General features: G+C 42.1%; 1 protein-coding gene across 1 annotated transcript in view; it reads right to left on the bottom strand.

Annotated features, from left to right (window-relative positions):
* GALNT18 (polypeptide N-acetylgalactosaminyltransferase 18) overlaps nt 1-20,506 on the bottom strand; it is a 402,179-nt gene that overhangs the window by 55,051 nt on the left and 326,622 nt on the right. The window contains exon 6 of the mRNA XM_088460523.1: nt 20,159-20,273. Coding sequence (XP_088316649.1) covers nt 20,159-20,273 — 115 coding nt within the window. The remainder of the gene's footprint in view (nt 1-20,158; nt 20,274-20,506) is intronic.

Raw genomic sequence — 20,506 nt, 5'->3', positions numbered from 1 at the left:
CATATACACACACACTACATATACACACACTCATATACACACACTACATATACACACACACACACTACATATACACACACTACATATACACACACACTACATACACACACACACTACATACACACACTACATACACTACATATACACACACACTACATATACACACACACTACATATACACACACACACACTACATATACACACACACTACACATACACACACTACATATACACACACACTACATATACACACACTACATATACACACACACTACATATACACACACACTACATATACACACACTACATATACACACACTACATATACACACACTACATATACACTACATATACACACACACTACATATACACACACACTACATATACACACACACTACATACACACACACACTACACATACACACACACACACTACATATACACACACACACACTACATATACACACACACTACATATACACATACACTACATATACACACACTACATACACACACACACACACTACATATACACACACACTACATATACACACACACTACATATACACACACACACACTACATATACACACACTACATATACACACACACTACATACACACACACACTACATACACACACTACATACACTACATATACACACACACTACATATACACACACACTACATATACACACACACACTACATATACACACACACTACACATACACACACTACATATACACACACACTACATATACACACACTACATATACACACACACTACATATACACACACACTACATATACACACACTACATATACACACACTACATATACACACACTACATATACACTACATATACACACACACTACATATACACACACACTACATATACACACACACTACATACACACACACACTACACATACACACACACACACTACATATACACACACACACACTACATATACACACACACTACATATACACACACACTACATATACACACACTACATACACACACACACACACTACATATACACACACACTACATATACACACACACTACATATACACACACACACACTACATATACACACTACATACACTACATATACACACACACTACATATACACACACACTACATATACACACACACACTACATATACACACTACATATACACACACTACATATACACACACACACTACATATACACACACACTACATATACACACTACATATACACACACTACATACACACACACACACACTACATATACACACACTACATATACACACACTACATATACACACACACACACACACTACATATACACACACACTACATATACACACACACTACATATACACACACTACATATACACTACATATACACACACACTACATATACACACACACTACATATACACACACACTACATACACACACACACTACACATACACACACACTACATATACACACACACTACACATACACACACACTACATATACACACACACTACACATACACACACTACATATACACACACACTACATATACACACACACTACATATACACACACTACATATACACACACTACATATACACACACTACATATACACTACATATACACACACACTACATATACACACACTACATATACACTACATATACACACACACTACATATACACACACACTACATATACACACACACTACATACACACACACACTACACATACACACACACTACATATACACACACACTACACATACACACACACTACATATACACACACACACTACACATACACACACACTACATATACACACACACTACACATACACACACACTACATATACACACACACACTACATATACACACACACACTACATATACACACTACATATACACACTACATATACACACACTACATATACACACACACACTACATATACACACTACATACACTACATATACACACACACTACATATACACACACTACATATACACACACACACACTACATATACACACACACTACATATACACACACTACATATACACACACTACATATACACACACACTACATACACACACTACATACACTACATATACACACACACTACATATACACACACACTACATATACACACACACACACTACATATACACACACACTACATATACACACACACACACACACACACTACATATACACACACACTACATATACACACACACTACATATACACACACACTACATATACACACACTACATATACACACACACTACATATACACACACACTACATATACACACATACACACACTACATATACACACACACACACACTACATATACACACACACTACATATACACACATACACACACTACATATACACACACACACACACACACACTACATATACACACACACTACATATACACACACACTACATACACACACACTACATATACACACACACTACATATACACACACACTACATACACACACACTACATATACACACATACACACACTACATATATACACACACACACACTACATATACACACACACTACATACACACACACTACATATACACACACTACATATACACACACTCTACATACACACACACACTACACATACACACACACTACATATACACACACACTACACATACACACACACTACATATACACACACACTACACATACACACACTACATATACACACACACTACATATACACACACACACTACATATACACACACACACACTACATATACACACTACATATACACACACTACATATACACACACACTACATATACACACTACATATACACACACTACATACACACACACACACACTACATATACACACACTACATATACACACACACTACATACACACACTACATACACTACATATACACACACACTACATATACACACACACTACATACACACACACTACATATACACACACACTACATATACACACACACTACATATACACACATACACACACTACATATACACACACACACACACACACACTACATATACACACACACTACATACACACACACTACATATACACACACTACATATACACACACTACATATACACACACTACATATACACACACTACATATACACACACACACTACATATACACACACACACTACATATACACACACACACTACATATACACACTACATATACACACACACACACACACTACATATACACACACACTACATATACACACACACTACATATACACACACACACACACACACACTACATATACACACACACTACATATACACACACACTACATATACACACACTACATATACACTACATATACACACACACTACATATAAACACACACTACATATACACACACACTACATACACACACACACTACACATACACACACACTACATATACACACACACTACACATACACACACACTACATATACACACACACTACACATACACACACTACATATACACACACACTACATATACACACACACACTACATATACACACACACACACTACATATACACACTACATATACACACACTACATATACACACACACTACATATACACACTACATATACACACACTACATACACACACACACACACTACATATACACACACTACATATACACACACTACATATACACACACTACATATACACACACACACACTACATATACACACTACATACACACACTACATATACACACACTACATATACACACACACTACATATACACACACACTACATATACACACACACTACACATACACACACACACTACATATACACACACTACATATACACACACACACACTACATATACACACTACATACACACACTACATATACACACACTACATATACACACACACTACATATACACACACACTACATACACACACACACTACATATACACACATACACACACTACATATACACACACACACACACACACACTACATATACACACACACTACATATACACACACACACACACACACACTACATATACACACACACTACATACACACACACTACATATACACTACATATACACTACATATACACACACACTACATATACACACACTACATATACACTACATATACACTACATATACACACACACTACATATACACACACACTACATATACACACACACTACACATACACACACACTACATACACACACACACTACATATACACACACACTACATATACACACACACTACATATACACACATACACACACACTACATATACACACATACACACACTACATATACACACACACTACATATACACACACTACATATACACACACTACATATACACACACACTACATATACACACACACTACATACACACACACACTACATACACACACACACATACACACACTACATATACACACACTACATATACACACACTACATATACACACACTACATATACACATACACTACATATACACACACTACATACACACACACACTACATACACACACACACTACATATACACACACTACATATACACACACTACATATACACTACATATACACACACACTACATATACACACACTACATATACACACACACTACATATACACACACTACATATACACTACATATACACACACACTACATACACACACACACTACATATACACACACTACATATACACACACTACATATACACTACATATACACACACTACATATACACTACATATACACACACACTACATATACACACACACTACATACACACACACACACTACATATACACACACTACATATACACACACTACATATACACTACATATACACACACACTACATATACACACACACTACATATACACACACTACATATACACACACACTACATATACACACACACTACATATACACACACACTACATATACACACACACTACATACACACACACACACTACATATACACACACTACATATACACACACTACATATACACACACTACATATACACACACACTACATATACACACACACTACATACACACACACAGTACATATACACACACTACATATACACACACACTACATATACACACACACTACATACACACACACACTACATATACACTACATATACACTACATATACACACACACTACATATACACACACACTACATATACACACACTACATATACACACACACTACATATACACACACACTACATATACACACACACTACATACACACACACACACTACATATACACACACTACATATACACACACTACATATACACACACTACATATACACACACACTACATATACACACACACTACATACACACACACACTACATATACACACACTACATATACACACACACTACATATACACACACACTACATATACACACACACTACATATACACACACACTACATACACACACACACACTACATATACACACTCTTTCTATTTGTTGTTGTTGTTGTCATGGTTTTTCCGGCTACTTACTATCCCCGCATAGAGCCCTCCCCAATGATCGGTTTCCTTGAATGTCCTCTGAACGTGATGACTAATCCGCCCCGTAGCCGTCTCCGTCGCCCTCGAGACATCCCTGACAATGTTGCGTCGTTCTAGGACAACGATTTATTTTTCCTAAAATTAACAAAAGCTAAAATTTTAATTGCTCCAAATCTTCTTCTGCCACTGAAAACCCAAATGTGATCAGACCGTAAAGCGATAAATGCGTCTGAGCTTATTCTGTGTATGGTAAATGTTTGGGCGCTGCTCTGTACGCGCTCCATTGGTGCCGCCTTCCTGACAATTAGCAGTTCTCCGTCTGTATGACTCTGAACAATATCCACCGACGTTCAGTGAAAGAAGAAAAGCTGATAAAATCCTGCGTGTAAAGACGCGTCTGAGCTGCGCGGTCTTGGTATAAATAGCGCAGTAATGTCTGCAAACAGTTTACACTTGTCTGTGTCACCCAGAAGACGCCGCTCATTGTGCTGAATCCTATTCTCCAATGTTATTGCCCAAGCGTTACACAGAAAGAATGATATACAGTAATAACTGTGGGCAGGCTGGCGTGTTAGACATCTAGATTGGCAGCGTTTCCGGCAGATTTACAGGGATATTGGTGAAAGTACTTCATATGTGCCAACATTATTCATTCCTGCTGTAATTATGTTTCCAAGTATATCTGCCAACCCCTGTGTTTCCTGGCGCTTCAGTGCTTGCAGGGCGCTGTACCACTGCCCGCCACGTAATAATGTGTGTGGGGGGGTCAGACATAACCTATTTACTAGGACATCCATAGAAGACTCTCATACATAGGCCTCAGAGTGACATATTGTGGTAGGATTAATTAGCCGCCATGGATATGTCGGAGCGCCGTGAGGCGGGATATGCACATGGGGGAGCAGATCTGGGAGCTGATGTGAGGAGGGGTCCCCCCAGCCCTGGGGGCTGCAGCATGAAGGAACTTGTTGGGGGAGCGGTGGGAAGAGGGCCTATGATAATATCTTTTACCACGGAAGCCATGTTAGGACATTCCCCTGCCATACCGGGGGGTGACATGGTTGGATACCCCTGGCATACACTATCCTGACTTACAAGACAGGTCAGCAAACACATAATTGAATAAATGGCAAATAACACTATAAATTATATTATATTATTCTATTGCTCATGCATCCAAAGCAGACGCCCATACTTAGCAATTTTTGAAAGAGCATTTCCCTCTTTTTATCTTCAGCATCCTGGTAGATGGCGGCAGATTTTTATGACGATGTCGCTGTACATTTTTCCATTCATCCATCCTTCAATGACATGAAGTATAACAGTACCGGATGCTGAAAAACAGCCCCACACCATGATGTTCCCACCTCCATGCATCACTGCTGGTATGGCGGTTTTGGGGTGATGTGCAGCGCCATTTCTCCTCCATACATGGGGTGTATTATGGCATCCAAAGAATTACATTTTGGTCTCATCTGACCAGACTATATTCTCCCAGTATTTCACAGGCTTGTCCAAATGTTGTGCAGCAAACTTTAAACGAGCTTCAACATGCTTTTTCTTCAGCAATGGAGTCTTGTGTGGTGAGCGTGCATACAGGCCATGGCGGGTGAGTACATTACTTATTGTTTTCTTTGAAACAATTGTACCTGCTAATTCCAGGTCTTTCTGAAGCTCTCCACAAGTGGTCCGTGGCTCTTGGACAACTCTTCTGATAATTCTTTTCACTCCCATGTCAGAAATCTTGTGAGGAGCACCTGGTCGTGGCCGGTTTATGGTGAAATTATGTTCTCTCCACTTTTGGATTATGGCCCCAACAGTGCTCACTGGAACATTCAGAAATCCTTCTGTAACCAATGCCATCAGTATGTTTTGCAACAATGAGGTTGCGAAGGTCTTGAGAGAGCTCTTTGCTTTTACCCATCATGAGATGTTTCTTGTGTGACACCTTGGTAAAGAGACACCTTTTTATAGGCCATCAGTTGGGACTGAACCAGCTTATATTAATTTGCACTGACAAGGGGCAGGATTGCTTTCTAATTACTGATAATTTTTAGCTGGTGTCTTGGCTTTCCATGCCTTCTTGCACCTCCCTTTCTTCATGTGCTCAATACTTTTTCCCTGTGTCATTACACATTATTACACATAACGTAATTTATGGACATCTATGGTTTGATCTCTTTGCATGTGTGGATTATATGGGTTGTTGCTGACATTTGGTGAAAATATCATTACAATATCCCCATTACACATATATACTGAGAATAATGTGAATGTGTTCAATGCTTATTATACCCGCTGTATATATATATATCCACACTTGCCAACTCTCCTGCAATGGCTGGGAGGCTCCGATAATCGGATGTTGCTTCTGGGCCCCTGCAGGAGAGGACAAGTCTCCCGGTTCAGTCGCCTCCCCCTTGCACCCCTTCCTTACCATCCAAAAATTGTCAGTCCAGCAGGGGCCAATGACGCGATAATCTCAGCATTGCGTAGCAGGGGACAGGATAACACAGAGTCAGGGGTTTCAGTATGAGCAGAGGGGGACAGGATAACACAGAGTCAGGGGTCTCAGTATGAGCAGAGGGGGACAGGATAACACAGAGTCAGGGGTTTCAGTATGAGCAGAAGGGGACAGGATAACACAGAGTCAGGGGTCTCAGTATGAGCAGAGGGGGACAGGATAACACAGAGTCAGGGGTCTCAGTATGATCAGAGGACAGGATAACACAGAGTCAGGGGTCTCAGTATGATCAGAGGACAGGATAATCAGAGTCAGGGATCTCAGTATGATCAGAGGACAGGATAACACAGAGTCAGGGGTTTCAGTATGAGCAGAGGGGGACAGGATAACACAGAGTCAGGGATCTCAGTATGATCAGAGGACAGGATAACACAGAGTCAGGGATCTCAGTATGATCAGAGGACAGGATAACACAGAGTCAGGGGTCTCAGTATGAGCAGAGGACAGGATAACACAGAGTCAGGGGTCTCAGTATGAGCAGAGGACAGGATAACACAGAGTCAGGGGTCTCAGTATGAGCAGAGGACAGGATAACACAGAGTCAGGGGTCTCAGTATGAGCAGAGGGGGACAGAATAACACAGTGTCAGGGGTCTCAGTATGAGCAGAGGGGGACAGAATAACACAGAGTCAGGGGTCTCAGTATGAGCAGAGGGGGACAGGATAACACAGAGTCAGGGGTGACGGCCCCAGCCTGAGTAATGTGTATGCATTGCTAGACGCCCAGTAGTGGTCACTTACAGTAATCATGGCCTGGACATAAGACACAATGTACCGTCCGGCTATAAGGATACTGAAGAGACACCTGAGTACCTGGCGTAGGGATTGCACTATGCATTACCCCATAGATCAGAGCGTGCAGTGACTACAGAACCACAAAGCGCAGGATGATTATCATCTACAGAAACCACTTACTTCAGTACTTTGTGTCTTGTTTCCAGATCTCAGAATAATTTACACAGTAACTTAACAGATGGCGGAAGGAAAGACACGCTCGCAGTCCCGGAGAGGTACGCTAGTTACGCATAGAGCATATTTAATACCACTGTGCCATCCTATGTGCGCTGTGTTGTTAACTAGCCATAAATCAGCGGCACGGGCGAGGACTGAACAGGTGTTACCATAAGTAATTCTGTCGCAGCGCTGTAGAAAGATAAGGATGGCTTGTCATGTGTCAGGCAACCAAGACCGAATTCCCCAAACCACAACATATGTGCAGATAAAGGGTGACAGCTGCTTATAAAGTCGTTAGTAGGAGAACGAATCCGGCGCATCACACGGAAGCGCCTCATTGTCAGTGTCAGTTATAACTCCTGAGAGGACGATGGGGGAGATGTAACCATATAGGGAAGTCATGCTCTGTACTTAGCACTAGGAAGCCTCAACGCTGACACTCGGAAGGTGAGTGACGGGACTGCGCAGAGCGAGGGGGCCTTAGGCTGGATACTGACTGTGTCCCCTTCTTCCCAACACTCTGTCAAAAACAGTAATCGGGACCCCTCCATGTCCTCTGAGCCCTATGTAGGAGAGGTGATTGCCTAGTGGATGAGCTGGATCTAGCGCAAGTTCTTTGCTTGGTGTTCAGCAGTCTGCGGTGCACCAACACATGGATGATGCCGTACGCTGACCCCTGGCGTTTGCTGGTTTGTACGGTAATAACCGTGTGGTCGTATGGGGAGATTACGTGATTATTGCTCAGTGTTCTTTATAACTCACTGCCTGCCTAAAACAATTCTCCATCTGTACACGGTAATACAAATAATCCTATACTAGAGAAAGGGCCTGATTCATTACCCATCGCAACTGAAACTACGCACGCAATTGTTCTGCACATGCATCGCGCGAAGACTCCACTTCAAATGCAGTGACTATGCAGACCCATCGCAGAGTGATTGACAGGAAGTACCGTTTGGGGGTTGTCCAAACGCAGGCGTGTCAGTGCGTACTAATGCCGTTACAGGGGCGTGCATAAATTATCTGCTGCTATGCCGTACGCAGCTTGGGCTCTCACTGTGTGTGATGAGGTTAGTAATTCCTGAGTAAGGTCAGAGCTGTGTAACTGTGTGTGAGGCTGTGATGGTACTCCATGTTACTGATGGTGTCTCAGTCTTGTGTAGTCACTGTGTGTGATGAGGTTAGTAATTCCTGAGTAAGGTCAGAGCCTGTGTAAGTGTGTGTGAGGCTGTGATGGTACTCCATGTTACTGATGGTGTCTCAGTCTTGTGTAGTCACTGCGTGTGATGAGGTTAGTAATTCCTGAGTAAGGTCAGAGCCTGTGTAAGTGTGTGAGGCGGTGATGGTACTCCATGTTACTGATGGTGTCTCAGTCTTGTGTAGTCACTGTGTGTGATGAGGTTAGTAATTCCTGAGTAAGGTCAGAGCCTGTGTAAGTGTGTGTGAGGCTGTGATGGTACTCCATGTTACTGATGGTGTCTCAGTCTTGTGTAATCACTGTGTGTGATGAGGTTAGTAATTCCTGAGTAAGGTCAGAGCCTGTGTAAGTGTGTGTGAGGCTGTGATGGTACTCCATGTTACTGATGGTGTCTCAGTCTTGTGTAATCACTGTGTGTGATGAGGTTAGTAATTCCTGAGTAAGGTCAGAGCCTGTGTAAGTGTGTGTGAGGCTGTGATGGTACTCCATGTTACTGATGGTCTCTCAGTCTTGTGTAATCACTGTGTGTGATGAGGTTAGTAATTCCAGAGTAAGGTCAGAGCCTGTGTAAGTGTGTGTGTGAGGCTGTGATGGTACTCCATGTTACTGATGGTGTCTCGGTCTTGTGTAGTCACTGTGTGTGATGAGGTTAGTAATTCCTGAGTAAGATCAGAGCCTGTGTAAGTGTGTGTGATGCTGTGATAGTACTCCATGTTACTGATGGTATCTCAGTCTTGTGCAGTCACTGTGTGTGATGAGGTTAGTAATTCCTGAGTAAGGTCAGAGCCTGTGTAAGTGTGTGTGAGGATGTGATGGTACTCCATGTTACTGATGGTATCTCAGTCTTGTGCAGTCACTGTGTGTGATGAGGTTAGTAATTCCTGAGTAAGGTCAGAGCCTGTGTAAGTGTGTGTGAGGATGTGATGGTACTCCATGTTACTGATGGTATCTCAGTCTTGTGTAATCACTGTGTGTGATGAGGTTAGTAATTCCTGAGTAAGGTCAGAGCCTGTGTAAGTGTGTGTGAGGCTGTGATGGTACTCCATGTTACTGATGGTGTCTCAGTCTTGTGTAATCACTGTGTGATGAGGTTAGTAATTCCTGAGTAAGGTCAGAGCCTGTGTAAGTGTGTGTGAGGATGTGATGGTACTCCATGTTACTGATGGTGTCTCAGTCTTGTGTAGTCACTGTGTGTGATGAGGTTAGTAATTCCTGAGTAAGGTCAGAGCCTGTGTAAGTGTGTGTGAGGCTGTGATGGTACTCCATGTTACTGATGGTATCTCAGTCTTGTGTAATCACTGTGTGTGATGAGGTTAGTAATTCCTGAGTAAGGTCAGAGCCTGTGTAAGTGTGTGTGAGGCTGTGATGGTACTCCATGTTACTGATGGTATCTCAGTCTTGTGTAATCACTGTGTGTGATGAGGTTAGTAATTCCTGAGTAAGGTCAGAGCCTGTGTAAGTGTGTGTGAGGCTGTGATGGTACTCCATGTTACTGATGGTATCTCAGTCTTGTGTAATCACTGTGTGTGATGAGGTTAGTAATTCCTGAGTAAGATCAGAGCTGTGTAAGTGTGTGTGAGGCTGTGATGGTACTCCATGTTACTGATGGTGTCTCAGTCTTGTGTAATCACTGTGTGTGATGAGGTTAATAATTCCTGAGTAAGGTCAGAGCCTGTGTAAGTGTGTGTGAGGATGTGATGGTACTCCTTGTTACTGATGGTCTCTCAGTGTTACTAAGTATTATGGATGTGTGTAAGGTAAAGGGAGCGTCCTTATGTTGTCCTGTGTATGGCATTGCGATCGCAATCATTAGCATACTATCACAGTGACCCTGCGTGCGTAAACGCTACTGCTATCCTTACTGAATCAGCCCCAAATTCACTTATCAAAGACTAAAATTGTCCCCAGGCAAATCTCCCTGTACAGAGCTCTCAGTATGAATGTATTTGGGAAGATCTTAATGTGACCACACAAGGCTGATCCTGTGCCAACATCAGGGCCTGGGTCATTGTGGTCACAAACGTTCCCCAGGCCAGCTCCGTCCCCTGTAGCCTGGCAGAGCAGCTGGGAACTCGCTACACACAGGACACACTGCATTATCTGCTATTACCAGTTGGATGTGGAGCATTGCTGGGCGCTGCGCACTTTACACTAAATGAGCCTCTTCTGGAGTTCCCGCTAGAGGTACGACTCTGCACCGCTGGAAGGGAGAATGTAACATGTGCAGAGAAATACAGAGGTCTATGGGGTCTGTTTATTAAGCCTTGGATAGAGATAATGTACCAACCAACCAGCTCCTAGCTGTCATTTTTTAAACAGTCTATGACATGGGTCTTCAACCTTTCGCCCTCCAGCTTCTCTGGAACTACAGATCCCAGGATGCCCGCCATAGTTTAAGCATGCTGTTATATCAAAACAGTGGCAGGGCATGCTGGGATGTGTAGTTCCACAGCAGCTGGAGGGCCAAAGGTTGAAGACCCCTGGTCTATGACATAGCAATTAGGAGCTGTTTGGTTGGAACTTTGGGGGAAATGTACTACACCTTGAAAAGTGGAGAGTGTTTAAGTACCAACCAATCTGCTCCTAACTGTAATTTTTCAAACACAGCCTGTAATATGGCAGTTAGGAGCCGATTGGCTGGTACTTTATCTCCATCCAAGCCTTAGTAAATAGACCCCTTGGAGTTGGTGGGTGGAGGCACAAAGCTGTCTAGTAATTGGCTGGTGTTTACCCCGCACAGAAGCAGATTATATTAGCTGCCCTTGTCTGCTCAGGTGCAACCCTGCGATTCTCCCTCCCACTCCTCTACAGCAGGACGCCATGTGAGGAGGGGGAGCTGGTCTATCAGAGCAGGCAATGTGTGACTGGCAGTCTGGCAGATGTGCACTGGTAGAATAATGGATTCAGACACAGGGGCCGGTAAGGTCACAGTAAGTGGCCGCAGAATCATCATTCTGACCTGTGTGAGACCCCCTCGGGGGACACAGTCCTAATAATGAGCTAGATATTCAGATATCTGTAGAGCAGTGACGAGGGGTTATTCTTCCTATGTAACAGACCTGCAATGGGTAACACTGAACGACGTAATCTCCCTACATGCTTCTGGTCTAATAGTGTAAATGTTGGGGTTCTATCTGCTGACATTTCTCACGTCCTGAGAGCAGCTGGGAAGATAAAATTTATTTCTTACCACAAGTCTCACTTTACCGGCTACAAATGGTCCTGATAACAGCAGAGCCTGCGATGTAATAACAACGGACAAGATAACAGCGATGAGAGTTCAGAGACGGCACAAGGGTTCTGCGTGTACAGATCTTCGCTCTCCCGGCTTTTATCTGATCTGTAAATTCCTCATACTGTGGATTATCAGCACTCGGCATACAGCAGGCGCATCACTCATAAACATGGCGACAATCTAAGACGGCCGCGCTGTAATTCCACATTATGAAGAAATAAGAACACACCGTCCATATAGAACGCAACGACCTATAGGAATATCAGGTGTCTGCCGAGGGGCATTTCTTACAGGAAATTGTATTTAAGAACTGCACTAAATCTGCCCATTGACATGAATAGAATGAAGTATTTGTGGGACAAACATTGAATAAAGGAATAATACCTATGAGATGGTGAGACAGTAGGGCCTATGAGATGGTGAGATAGTAGGGCCTATGAGATGGTGAGACAGTAGGACCTATGAGATGGTGAGACAGTAGAGTTTTTGAGATGGTGACACAGTAGAGTCTATGAGATGGTGAGATAGTAGGGCCTATGAGATGGTGAGACAGTAGGACCTATGAGATGGTGAGACAGTAGAGTTTTTGAGATGGTGACACAGTAGAGTCTATGAGATGGTGAGATAGTAGGGCCTATGAGATGGTGAGACAGTAGGACCTATGAGATGGTGAGACAGTAGAGTTTATGAGATGGTGACACAGTAGAGTCTATGAGATGGTGAGATAGTAGGGCCTATGAGATGGTGAGACAGTAGGGCCTATGAGATGGTGAGATAGTAGGGCCTATGAGATGGTGAGACAGTAGGACCTATGAGATGGTGAGACAGTAGGGCCTATGAGATGGTGAGACAGTAGGGCCTATGAGATGGTGAGACAGTAGGGCCTATGAGATGGTGAGATAGTAGGGCCTATGAGATGGTGAGATAGTAGGGCCTATGAGATGGTGAGACAGTAGGGCCTATGAGATGGTGAGACAGTAGGGCCTATGAGATGGTGAGACAGTAGGACCTATGAGATGGTGAGACAGTAGGGCCTATGAGATGGTGAGACAGTAGGGCCTATGAGATGGTGAGATAGTAGGGCCTATGAGATGGTGAGACAGTAGGGCCTATGAGATGGTGAGATAGTAGGGCCTATGAGATGGTGAGACAGTAGGGCCTATGAGATGGTGAGATAGTAGGGCCTATGAGATGGTGAGATAGTAGGACCTATGAGATGGTGAGATAGTAGGGCCTATGAGATGGTGAGACAGTAGGGCCTATGAGATGGTGAGATAGTAGGGCCTATGAGATGGTGAGACAGTAGGGCCTATGAGATGGTGAGATAGTAGGGCCTATGAGATGGTGAGACAGTAGAGTCTATGAGATGGTGAGATAGTAGGGCCTATGAGATGGTGAGACAGTAGGACCTATGAGATGGTGAGACAGTAGAGTTTATGAGATGGTGACACAGTAGAGTCTGTGAGATGGTGAGATAGTAGGGCCTATGAGATGGTGAGACAGTAGGACCTATGAGATGGTGAGACAGTAGAGTTTTTGAGATGGTGACACAGTAGAGTCTATGAGATGGTGAGATAGTAGGGCCTATGAGATGGTGAGACAGTAGGACCTATGAGATGGTGAGACAGTAGAATTTATGAGATGGTGACACAGTAGAGTCTATGAGATGGTGAGATAGTAGGGCCTATGAGATGGTGAGACAGTAGGGCCTATGAGATGGTGAGACAGTAGGGCCTATGAGATGGTGAGACAGTAGGACCTATGAGATGGTGAGACAGTACGACCTATGAGATGGTGAGACAGTACGGCCTATGAGATGGTGAGACAGTACGGCCTATGAGATGGTGAGACAGTACGGCCTATGAGATGGTGAGGGCCACACACAGCCTGGAGGGGGCAGGGGAGCAGAATTAATGACGTTATATTGGTCATTCTCACCTCTCACGTGATTCATTCTGCTCACAATGTGACAACGTAACAAAGTCCTCATCATTCCTTTGGCCGGTCTCCTTCACACATACCAACAGAGATGTATGTTCCCCTGCTGGTTAGTGCACTTCTCCGGTTGTAGCCGTTCTGTGCTGGCACAAGACCAGTACTGCGCATGTGCAGTACGGGTCTGCGATTGACAGACTGCTACCGTTTCTGTGTGGGGAAGGAGTGGTGAGGGCCTCTGTTTTTCATGAGTGGGGAGGGAAGAGGCCAGGATCTCCATTGGCTGATAGAGATTTCATGACCCCTTTTGAGCAACTGCGATCGCCGGCTTGATTGGTAACTCATGGTCACTCACCGGGAGAGGATCTCGCAGATGTTCCGATGCTGCGTCCATGGACGCAGGTCGGATCAGTAATACATGAAGGAGGCATGACGCCCCCTTTGCATTACCATAATAGTGCTGTCACAACTGCTAACATGTTACCATAGTAAAAGCGTGGGAGCCTGACTCCTGGGAGCCATGAATTCTGGTTCTATGAGACTAGATCAGGATTAGAAAGTATTGGTCCTTATCTTTTCCTATTCTGACCCAGAGATATAGCGGGCAACACTGGCTTCCTTCTCACACTATTATACACCCATAGTGGGCATACTGCACCCTGCCAGAGACAGGTCTGACAGTAACGTGCTCCCATATTGTAATCAGTGCATACGGGGAATCGTAAATAGTAATACTAGTCACACCTACCCATTATTAGTCACACCATTACAAGTCACACCTACCAATTACAACATTACTCACACCTACTCATTACTAGTCACACCTACCAATTAAAAGTCACACCATTACTAGTCACACCTACTCATTACATTACTACATTACTCACACCTACTTATTACTAGTCACACCTACCAATTACTAGTAACACCTACCCATTATTAGTCACACCATCACTAGTCACACATACCCATTACTAGTCACACCTACTCATTACATTTCTCACACCTACTCATTACTAGTCACATCTACTAATTACTAGTCACACCTACTCATTACTAGCCACACCTACTCATTACTAGCCACACCATTACTAGCCACACCCACTCATCACTAGCCACACCTACTCATTACTAGTCACACCTACTCATTACATTACTACATTACTCACACCTACTCATTATTAGTTACACCTACCCATTACATTACTACAATACTCACACATACTCATTACTAGTTACACCTACCCATTACTAGTCACACCTACTCATTACATTACTACAATACTCACACCTACTCATTATTAGTTACACCTACTTACTACTAGTCACACATTCCCATTACTAGTCACACATTCCCATTACTAGTCACACCTACTCATTACATTACTACAATACTCACACCTACTCATTACTAGTTACACCTACCCATTACATTACTACAATACTCACACCTACTCATTACTAGTCACACCTACCCATTACATTACTACAATACTCACACCTACTCATTACTAGTCACACCTACTCATTACATTACTACAATACTCACACCTACTCATTATTAGTTACACCTACTTACTACTAGTCACACATTCCCATTACTAGTCACACCTACTCATTACATTACTACAATACTCACACCTACTCATTACTAGTTACACCTACCCATTACATTACTACAATACTCACACCTACTCATTACTAGTCACACCTACCCATTACATTACTACAATACTCACACCTACTCATTACTAGTCACACCTGCTCATTACATTACTAACACTTACTCATTACTAGTCACACCTACCAATTAAAAGTCACACCATCACTAGTCACACATACTCATTACTAGTTACACCTACCCATTACATTACTACAATACTCACACATACTCATTACTAGTCACACCTACTCATTACATTACTACAATACTCACACCTACTCATTACTAGTTACACCTACCCATTACATTACTACAATACTCACACATACTCATTACTAGTTACACCTACCCATTACTAGTCACACCTACTCATTACATTACTACAATACTCACACCTACTCATTATTAGTTACACCTACTTACTACTAGTCACACATTCCCATTACTAGTCACACATTCCCATTACTAGTCACACCTACTCATTACATTACTACAATACTCACACCTACTCATTACTAGTTACACCTACCCATTACATTACTACAATACTCACACCTACTCATTACTAGTCACACCTACCCATTACATTACTACAATACTCACACCTACTCATTACTAGTCACACCTACTCATTACATTACTACAATACTCACACCTACTCATTATTAGTTACACCTACTTACTACTAGTCACACATTCCCATTACTAGTCACACCTACTCATTACATTACTACAATACTCACACCTACTCATTACTAGTTACACCTACCCATTACATTACTACAATACTCACACCTACTCATTACTAGTCACACCTACCCATTACATTACTACAATACTCACACCTACTCATTACTAGTCACACCTGCTCATTACATTACTAACACTTACTCATTACTAGTCACACCTACCAATTAAAAGTCACACCATCACTAGTCACACATACTCATTACTAGTTACACCTACCCATTACATTACTACAATACTCACACATACTCATTACTAGTCACACCTACTCATTACATTACTACAATACTCACACCTACTCATTACTAGTTACACCTACCCATTACATTACTACAATACTCACACATACTCATTACTAGTTACACCTACCCATTACACTACTACAATACTCACACCTACTCATTACTAGTCACACATTCCCATTACTAGTCACACCTACTCATTACATTACTACAATACTCACACCTACTCATTATTAGTTACACCTGCTCATTACATTACTAACACTTACTCATTACTAGTCACACCTACCAATTAAAAGTCACACCATCACTAGTCACACCTACTCATTACTAGTTACACCTACCCATTACATTACTACAATACTCACACATACTCATTACTAGTTACACCTACCCATTACACTACTACAATACTCACACCTACTCATTACTAGTTACACCTACTTACTACTAGTCACACATTCCCATTACTAGTCACACCTACTCATTACATTACTACAATACTCACATCTACTCATTACTAGTTACACCTACCCATTACACTACTACAATACTCACACCTACTCATTACTAGTTACACCTACCCATTACTAGTCACACCTACTCATTACATTACTACAATACTCACACCTACTCATTATTAGTTACACCTGCTCATTACATTACTAACACTTACTCATTACTAGTCACACCTACCAATTAAAAGTCACACCATCACTAGTCACACCTACTCATTACTAGTTACACCTACCCATTACATTACTACAATACTCACACATACTCATTACTAGTTACACCTACCCATTACACTACTACAATACTCACACCTACTCATTACTAGTTACACCTACTTACTACTAGTCACACATTCCCATTACTAGTCACACCTACTCATTACATTACTACAATACTCACATCTACTCATTACTAGTTACACCTACCCATTACACTACTACAATACTCACACCTACTCATTACTAGTTACACCTACCCATTACATTACTACAATACTCACACCTACTCATTACTAGTTACACCTACCCATTACATTACTACAATACTCACACCTACTCATTACTAGTCACACCTGCTCATTACATTACTAACACTTACTCATTACATTACTACAATACTCACACATACTCATTACTAGTTACACCTACCCATTACACTACTACAATACTCACACCTACTCATTACTAGTTACACCTACTTACTACTAGTCACACATTCCCATTACTAGTCACACATTCCCATTACTAGTCACACATACTCATTACTAGTCACACCTACTCATTACATTACTGCAATACTCACACCTACTCATTACTAGTTACACATACTCATTACTAGTCACACCTGCTCATTACTTTACTAACACCTACTCACTACTAGTCACACCTACACATTACATTACTACAATACTCACACCTACTCATTACATTACTACAATACTCACACCTACTCATTACATTACTACAATACTCACACCTACTCATTACATTACTACAATACTCACACCTACTCATTGCTAGTCACACATACCCATTACTAGTCACACATACTCATTACTAGTCACACATTCCCATTACTAGTTACACCTACTCATCACTAGCCACACCTACCCATTACTAGTCACACCATTACTAGTCACACATTCCCATTACTAGTCACACATACTCATTACTAGTTACACTTACCCATTACTAGTGACCGCAGGCGGCCTCTGTGAAAGAAACATGGAATGTGATGGCAGATGAGAACCACTTGGCCCATCTAGTCTGCCCCTTTTTCATTTATCCTTTTGGCAACTTCAACCCCATTTGCTCCTTAGGTCTCTCTTTGGGACACTCTTATGCCTATCCCAAGCGTGTTTACATTGTTCCACCGTCTTAGCTTCTACCACCTCTGATGGGGGCTTTTCCACTCATCCACTACCCTTTCTGTGACGTCATTTCTCCTCGCATTTCCCCTGAGCCAGTGTCAGTGCATTATAAAGGCGTCCATGTTACATATAGATATTTACCCGAACTCCCAGCTCCACATTCTCGCCACCATAAACCTCCATTCCTTCGTCCAGCAGCCCAATCTCTTCAAAGTACAGTCTGTCTACGATGAAACAGCCAATCAGTGCAGGGCTTCTAAAGCAAACAAAACAGTGATAAGTCAACAAGTTTGTAAAATAAATCACACTGTGGCGCCCACATCCAAAACAAGTGCACGCATATTACACGCACATCCGACACCGCCGCCCACACCGGCCACCGTCGCGCACCACCAATACCGCCGCGCACCTACAACACATTTTTTATATTGTAAAAACAGTCTTCATTTGGGCAGCTGCAACTAATATTACAGGAGTTGTACTGAGAGC

This window comes from Taudactylus pleione, unplaced genomic scaffold (assembly GCF_031769625.1).
Source record: "Taudactylus pleione unplaced genomic scaffold, aTauple2 ptg000047l, whole genome shotgun sequence".
NCBI lineage: Eukaryota > Metazoa > Chordata > Amphibia > Anura > Myobatrachidae > Taudactylus > Taudactylus pleione.
The sequence above is the reverse complement of the archived record's forward strand: the minus strand, read 5'-3'. Positions and strand labels throughout refer to the sequence as shown.